This window comes from Rhipicephalus microplus, unplaced genomic scaffold (genome assembly GCF_043290135.1).
Source record: "Rhipicephalus microplus isolate Deutch F79 unplaced genomic scaffold, USDA_Rmic scaffold_80, whole genome shotgun sequence".
In the NCBI taxonomy this organism is placed as follows: domain Eukaryota; kingdom Metazoa; phylum Arthropoda; class Arachnida; order Ixodida; family Ixodidae; genus Rhipicephalus; species Rhipicephalus microplus.
Genome location: NW_027464652.1, coordinates 114,256 through 122,959, shown reverse-complemented (window position 1 = coordinate 122,959; position 8,704 = coordinate 114,256). Strand labels below are relative to the sequence as shown.

At 48.3% G+C, this 8,704-nt stretch overlaps 1 protein-coding gene across 1 annotated transcript; it reads right to left on the bottom strand.

Moving 5' to 3' along the window:
• Positions 1-6,230: 6,230 nt before the first annotated feature.
• LOC119182756 (uncharacterized) lies at positions 6,231-8,072 on the bottom strand. The gene has a single exon (XM_037433449.2). It carries the CDS (start codon positions 8,063-8,065, stop codon positions 6,800-6,802), a length of 1,266 nt encoding a protein of 421 aa, XP_037289346.2. The 5' UTR covers positions 8,066-8,072; the 3' UTR covers positions 6,231-6,799.
• Between the last annotated feature and the right edge of the window lie 632 nt (positions 8,073-8,704).

The window sequence follows — 8,704 nt, the reverse complement described above, 5'->3', positions numbered from 1 at the left end:
CACCATTAAATCATATCTTGAAAGCTATCAGCCCAAAGAAAAAAAAGCGCCGCACTACCAACGCGTGGGCTCGAACCTCCAACATTCCGGTTAACAGCCGATCACGCTAGCCAATTGCGCCACGGAGACAGTCCTGCACCACTCTCACCACCATCAGAACATATCTTAAAGCTATCAGCCCACAGAAAAAAAGCGCCACACCACCACCGGGAGAGCTCGAACCTCCAACTTTTCGGTTAACAGCCAATCGCGCTAGCCAATTGCGCCACGGAGACAGTCCTGCTCCACTCTCACCACCGTTAGAACATTTCTTCAGAGCTATCAGCTCAAAGAAAAAAAAGCGTCGCACCACCACTCGGGTGGGCTCGAACCTCCAACCTTTCGGTTAACAGCCGATCGCGCTAGCCAATTGCCCCACGGAGACAGTCGTGCTCCACTCTCACCACCGTCAGAACATTTCTTATGAGCTATCACCCCAAAGAAAAAAAAGCGCTGCACCACCACCGCTTGGGCTCGAACCTCCAAACTTTCGGTTAACAGCCGATCACGCTAGCCAATTGCGCCACGAAGACAGTCCTGCTCTACTCTCACCACCATCAGAACATATCTTCAAAGCTATTACCACAAAGAAAAAAGCAACACACCACTCCCGGGAGGGCTCAAAACTTTAACCTTTCGGTTAACAGCCGATCGCGCTAGCCCATTGCGCCACAGAGACAGGCTTGCTCCCCTCTCACCACCATCAGAACATATCTTCAAAGCTATCAGCCCAAAGAAAAAAAAGCACCGCACCACCACCGGGTGGGCTCGAACCTCCAACCTTTCGGTTAATAGCCGATCGCGCTAGCCAATTGCGCCACGGAGACAGTCGTGCTCCACTCTCACCACAATCAGAACATATCTTCAAAGCTATCAGCGCAAAGAAAAAAGCAAAACACCACTCCCGAGAGGGCTCGAACCTCCACCTTTTTGGTTAAGAGCCGATCGCGCTGGCCAATTGCGCCACGGAGACAGTCCTGCTCTACTCTCACCACCATCAGAACATATCTTCAAAGCTATCAGCCTAAAGAAAAAAAAGCGCCATACCACCACCGGGTGGGCTCGAACCTCCGACCTTTTGGTTAACAGCCGATCGCGCTAGCCGATTGCGCCATGAAGACAGTCCTGCTCCACTCTCACCACCATCAGAACATATCTTCAAAGCTATCAGCCCAAAGAAAAAAAAGCGCCGCACCACCACCGGGTGGGCTCGAACTACCTACTTTTCGGTTAACAGCCGATCACGCTAGCCAATTGCGCCACGGAGACAGTCCTGCTCCACTCTCACCAACATCAGAACTTATCTTGAAAGCTATCAGCCCAAAGAAAAAAAAAGTGCTGCACCACCACCGGGTGGGCTTGAACTACCAACTTTTTGGTTAACAGCCGATCACGCTAGCCAATTGCGCCACGGAGACAGTCCTGCTCCACTCTCACCACCATCAGAACATATCTTCAAAGCTATCAGCCCAAAAAAAAAGCGCCGCACCACCACCGGGTGGGCTCGAACCTCCAACTTTTCTATTAACAGCTGATCACGCTAGCCAATTGCGCCACGGAGACAGTCCTGCTTCACTCTCACCACCATCATAACATATCTTCAAAGCTATCAGCCCAAAGAAAAAAAAGCGCCGCACCACCACCGGGTGGGCTCGAAACTCCAACCTTTCGGTTAACTGCCGATCGCGCTAGCCAATGGCGCCACGGAGACAGTCCTGCTCCACTCTCACTACCATCAGAACACATCTTAAAGCTATCAGCCCACAGAAAAAAAGCGCCACACCACCACCGGGAGAGCTCGAACCTCCAACTTTTCGGTTAACAGCCCATCGCGCTAGCCGATTGCGCCACGGAGACAGTCCTGCTCCACTCTCACCACCGTTAGAACATTTCTTCAGAGCTATCAGCCCAAAGAAAATAAAGCGTCGCACCACCACTCGGGTGGGCTCGAACCTCCAACCTTTCGGTTAACAGCCGATCGCGCTAGCCAATTGCCCCACGGAGACAGTCGTGCTACACTCTCACCACCGTCAGAACATTTCTTATGAGCTATCACCCCAAAGAAAAAAAAGCGCTGCACCACCACCGGTTGGGCTCGAACCTCCAACCTTTCGGTTAACAGCCGATCGCGCTAGCCAATTGCGCCACGAAGACAGTCCTGCTCCACTCTCACCACCATCAGAACATATCTTCAAAGCTATTACCGCAAAGAAAAAAGCAACACACCACTCCCGGGAGGGCTCGAAACTCCAAGCTTTCGGTTAACAGCCGATCGCGCTAGCCCATTGCGCCACGGCGGCAGTCTTGCTCCACTCTCAGAATCATCAGAACATATCTTCAAAGCTATCAGCGCAAAGAAAAAAAGCGCTGCACCACAACGGGTGGGCTCGAACCTCCAACCTTTCGGTTAACAGCCGATCGCACTAGCCCATTTCGCCACGGAGACAGTATTGCTCCACTCTCACCACCATCAGAACATATCTTCAAAGCTATCAGCGCAAAGAAAAAAGCAACACACCACTCCCGGGAGGGCTCGAAACTCCAACCTTTCGGTCAAAAGCCGATCGCGCTAGCGCATTGCGCCATTGAGACAGTCTTGCTCCCCTCTCACCACCATCAGAACATATCTTCAAAGCTATCAGCCCAAAGAAAAAAAGCACCGCACCACCACCGGGTGGGCTCGAACCTCCAACCTTTCGGTTAACAGCCGATCGCTCTAGCCAATTGCGCCACGGAGACAGTCGTGCTCTACTCTCACCACCATCAGAACATATCTTCAAAGCTATCAGCGCAAAAAAAAGCAAAACACCACTCCCGGGAGGGCTCGAACCTCAAACTTTTCGGTTAACAGCCGATCGCGCTGGCCAATTGCGCCACGGAGACAGTCCTGCGCCACTCTCACCACAATTAGAACATATCTTCAAAGCTATCAGCCCAAAGAAAAAAAAGCGCTGCACCACCACCGGGTGGGCTCGAACCTCCAATCTTTCGGTTAACAGCAGATCGCGCTAGCCAATTGCGCCACGGAGACTTTTTTTTTTTTTTTCTTTATTGCCGGCTTCGCACAAAAGAAATACAATTTACGATCACATTTAAACAAGTTTAAAAAACACCAGCCTGGCTGTGACTGGTTTCATTTAAAACTGCTTCATTGTAGCCAACACATTCAACAACGACACCCATTCGGGTCTTTCTTCTCTGGAAGATAACACGTCTCTTATGTATACAATACTTTCCGTGAAGTATTCATGCGCACATCGGGCATCTTTATCTACGTGTCTTACTGCCATTCTAGTTCGCCACACGCTGTGAAGCACAAGCAACATAAACATATCATAAGGCACACCATCCTCATTTTCTACAGCCAAGAATCTAATACCGTGTGGTGTGATAGGCAAGTCCTTTTTCAAAGTACGCTGCAGAATGTCCCACAGAAAAACAGCATCCCAGCAATCAAGAAAAATGTGGTTGACAGTCTCGGGTTTCTTACAGATAAGGCAGTCCATCGACCACGGAACAAAGAAACCCTTTTCTTGTAACCATGGTTTTACGGGCAATGTTCCGCTGTGCAGCTGAAAAAAAAATGTCTTTGCACTTGCGCGTACGGTCATCATTTTCACTCTCTTCAATACGTCACGTTCAGCACCAACCTGGTATACTGATCTGTAGATAGGCTGAGGCAGCATTACGTCACGTAAATCTCTGTAAAGACGTTTTCTCTTTACAACAGATAAATATTCCATTGAAAATCTCACTTTCAGTATTTCATATGCCATTATAACTTCTCTTAAATATCCGCGTAGGTTACATTTCACAGGCATACTTGATACCACATAATCAGGAATCTTATTAGAAAGTACAATTTGTAGAAATGTTCTCACAGTCGGATTACATTGGTCGCGTAAAAAAATATATCTAGACACAATTTGCTTGAGGAAGAGGTGAGCCAATCCTAAACCACCATTTCTTAGTGAATGAAATAAGTTTGTTCGACTCGTACGCTCCCAAACCGACCCCCAAACAAACACAGCTAAGACTCGATGCAATTTCTGCACATTTGCTCTTGACATAAATAGGAACTGCAGAACATACCATACTTTGCAAACAATGAACCAATTGCATGCAGTCGCTCTAGAAAACATAGAAAGTTCCCTACCACCCCAGTTTCTTGTCTTCTCACGAGTGCTCTCACATATCTCTTTCCAGTAATCATCCGTGTTTTTATAATGCTGGAGGGGTACTCCGAGATACTTCGTCGGTACAAGTGACCAGTTCATATTTGCAAAGTTTTGTGGGGTGGTCTCCCAAGAACCATGCCACAAGCCTAGGCATTTGTCCCAGTTTACTGCACTGCCTGTCATCTTGCAAAAATAGGCCACATGACGTATCACTTCACTGACACTTTCCTTATCGCTACAAAACACGGCGATATCGTCAGCATATGTTAGCATTTTAACTTCACTGTTCATTAGCTGATACCCTTTTATTGTTTCATTGCTAATAATCTTCATGCAGAAAGGTTCCATATATATTGCAAATAATAAAGCCGAAATGGGATCACCTTGCCGCACACCGTTTGTCACTTGAAAGCTTTCAGTAAGTCGCCCATTAATTACAATACTCGTAAAGCACTCTCTATAGGCCATTTTTACCCCTTCCAAAATGACAGACCCTACATTAACATATTCTAATATCAAAAAAAGGATATCATGATTTACACGGTCAAAGGCTTTTTCCAGATCTAATTGCAACATTGCAACCTTGCCACCAAACACATCGCAGCTCTCCAGCACGCTTCTCGCTACATGAACATTTGTATTTATTGTGCGTCCTTTTATACCACAAGTCTGGTGTGGTCCAACTAGTATTTTCATCATCCTTTGCAACCTGCCTGCAAGAACCTTCATAAACACTTTATAGTCTGTGTTGGCTAAACTGATTGGTCGGTACGACTTGACGGACAATAATTTTTTGGGGTCGTCAGTTTTCGGTATGAGTATTACGTGCGTCTTTTTAAATGAACCGGGCAGAACCTTTAATCTTATAGCCTCCGTGAAGACACGATGTAAGGCAACAGAAATAACACCTTTAAAAGTCTTGTACAATGCGGCACCAAATCCATCAGGTCCCGGTGCTTTGCCAGCCGCTAGGTCATCAATAGCCTTTTCTATTTCGGACACTTCAATCGCTATCTCCAGCTGCTCTCTCTCGTTATCAGAGAGCTTTGGTATCAAATGCAGAAACTGAGCCTCAAACCCTTCCTCTGCCTTCACTTTTCGGCCAAGTATGCCTCGGAAATATTCGACAAATACTTGCTCAATTGCTGTCGCTTCACGTACAATACCGCTATCAGTTGCAATCGCTTTGATTTCATTTCGCTTGGCGTATCTTTTTTCATCCCCAAGTGCACGCTTTGTTGGTGTTTCGCCGAGAGATAATTTTTCTGCACGTGCCCTTATCACCGCCCCTCTATATTTTTCAATGTCAATTGCCTCCAATTGGTTTTTCAACTGCCTTATTTCTTTTGTGTACTTTCCTGGCATTTTACTTTCTAGACTCAATGCGAAGTCTAACTGACATTGCAAATCTTTTTCTTTTTCCTTTTTGGCTCTATGTAACACACCTGATCTTTCTATGGCTTTCATCTTTGTCACCTCCTTAAAACGCTCCCAGGCTTCAATCACGTTCGCTTGAGGCTCAGCTAACATTTTGTTAATGGAATCCTGCACAGCTTCAACGAACAATTCATCTTTTAATAATAAGTCGTTTAATTTCCACACATCCCAGTTAAAGCGTGTCTTCTTCTGTTTATACCCTATAGTGAACATTACTAAACTGTGGTCACTGAAAGACACACTTTTTACTTCATAATTCGAACATACTCGCATTAACTCTACTGACACATAGGCTCTGTCTAGCCTCGCATGGCTTTCGTTCTGAAAGTGTGTGAAGTGCTCTTCTGCAGAGAGCACATCACCAACATCTTCGAGATGACAATCTTGTACAATAGTGCAGAGTAGCGTTGCACTTTGGTCTTTTATGGCTGCTTTCTTTGCTCTGTCCTGAGGGTTGCAAACACAATTAAAGTCGCCGAGCATAATGACAATCCTGCCACAGCTAAGAAAAGTCTGTAAATTCTCAAACAATAATTTACGTTCAACTTCTTTGTTCGGTGCGTAAACACAGACAACTCGCCATTTTTTATTATTATATGTAAAATCGCAAACTATGAATCTCCCAGTACTAGACACAGTTACAGTCTCCTCAACTATACCAATAGAATTTTTAAGGAACAGTGCACAACCCGCCGACATTCCAACGGCATGAGACACACACACATCGTACCGGGCTCTAAAAGGGGACACCATTCGGTCAGTCTGATCTTGCCCTTCAACTTTTGTTTCCTGAATGGCAATAACATCGAGATCACGTTCCAGCATCAAACGACTTAATTGATACTGCCTTCGTCGAGCGGCAAGTCCCCTGACATTGAGAGTCGCAACTCTCAATTCTGCTTCGACGCTCATAGCCATTAGGACGTGAATGGCCGTCCCGGCCACATGGTTCTCACCTCTGATACTCCTTTATCACCATCAGGTCCAAGGTTCGATATGGTCTGATAGGTCCCCTTTCTTTTGATCACAAAAGTAGAGCGCCGCGCACGTTTCACGCAGCACATTATGCACACTTCACCACTGCGCTCCATTTGTTGGTGCTTCCGCCGGGTCAATACTTGTGTCACTTAATCCAGACCCCCACCTTACGGGGGCTTTTGATCTGAAGGGGGCCCCGCTGAAGGCCCCTTCTGTTGTTGATCCGTCAGTCGCTGATGCAATGTCTGCTGATTCGGCACTGGTTGCTGCTGCGGCAGTTGTGTCTGTTGCACCTGGGTTGGTGGGAGGTTCTCGGCTATTCGACGTTCGCTGAGGATGTTAGGTGCCGGTCTACGGCGCACGTTCATCGCCTTGGCCGGTGGTTCCTCCACTTCTTTCGTTGTAGCAGCCTTCTTGCCTTCCGCCTCTTCCCTGGGCCTTTTACATGTATTTGACGTGTCCATGTTTTCCGACATTTCTTCCTGTGCTGCAAGCGCCGTTATATCTTGTGTGTTCCTCGTGGATTGCACGTCTTTTGTAGAACCCTTGTCTTTGTTAGACGTCGTCTCAGCACCTGTGGGGCGTGGCGTAAGGGGCGTCAACTTGGGTTTCGGTTCCTCCGGACGCGCCCCTATCAGCTCTTCTGCTTCAGCCTCGTCCATGTGATGCTCGGAAAGTTCTTCGCCTCCCGCGGGCCCTGCTACACTTGCATATGTTCTCATACAGCCGCTCTCATTATGCCCAAAACGCCGACACACTGTACAACGTGGGGCTCGGCAATCCCTCCTAATATGACCTGTTCCGCGGCAACGCAGGCATAACGGTGCTCTTCCCGCGACGACAACTAGCGTGAGGTCTCCGGCAATCCGCAACTGATGTGGGAGGTCATCCACCGTGAGGCCAGCTTTGAGCCTGATGCTCACCACTCGCGTCGAAGAGCCTTTGTCGGTGCATCCATACACGCGCCAGCGCTCTCGCACTATTTCGTTCACCTTGCCATAAGGAGCCAACGCTGCCCTCACCTCGTCGTCAGGAACGTTAAACAGTAGCCAGTGTATCTTCAGCTTCGTATCCTGGTGGTTAGGGTCGATAGTGATACAGCGCTGGTTCTTCACCACAATGTCCCCAGCAGCGAGTATTCTCTTCTTGCCCTCCTCGTCCTTGAAAGTGATGGCCCAAACATGATTCATTTGGTACGCCCCCAAGGCAGCAACCTCGGGAAGCAAAGCCAAACGAATAAGAGCGTCCCTGAAATCCTCAACGCGATACGGCCGCGCCTTGATATCAGCGTGCAAAAAGACAGTATGCAGCGTTGAATCATTTGATGGCAGTCGGGGCAAAATAATCTGATAATCCTGTGACGATTCGTCCATGTTCCTGGTACCACGACCGAGCTGGGCCGTTGATGCCGCTCCGATATCGCCGGAGCTCATGCCGCCACGTCCGTACACTACGGTGGCCGGAAGTGGAATCCCATTGCGCCACGGAGACAATCGTGCTCCACTGTCACTACCATCAGAACATATCTTCAAAGCTATCAGCGCAAAGAAAAAGCAACACACCCCACCCGGGAGGGCTCGAACCTCCAACTTTTCGGTTAACAGCCGATCGCGCTAGCCAATTGCGCCACGGGGACAGTCCCGCTCCACTCTCACCACCGTCAGACCATTTCTTCAGAGCTATCACCACAAAGAAAAAAAAGCGCCACACCACAGGGTGGGCTCGAACCTCCAACCTTTCGGTTAACAGCCGATCGCGCTAGCCAATTGCCCCACGGAGACAGTCGTGCTCCACTCTCACCACCGTCAGAACATTTCTTTAGAGCTATCACCCCAAAGAAAAAAAAAGCGCCGCACCACCACCGGTTGGGCTCGAACCTCCAACCTTTCGGTTAACAGCCTATCGCGCTAGCCAATTGCGCCACGAAGACAGTCCTGCTCCACTCTCACCACCATCAGAACATATCTTCAAAGCTATTACCGCAAAAAAAAGCAACACACCACTCCCGGGAGGGCTCAAAACTTTAACCTTTCGGTTAACAGCCGATCGCGCTAGCCCATTGCGCCACGGAG

Bases quoted from the DNA above. Each gene is read 5' to 3' on its own strand.
- LOC119182756 (XM_037433449.2), bottom strand. From the start codon at position 8,065: ATGAGCTCCGGCGATATCGGAGCGGCATCAACGGCCCAGCTCGGTCGT.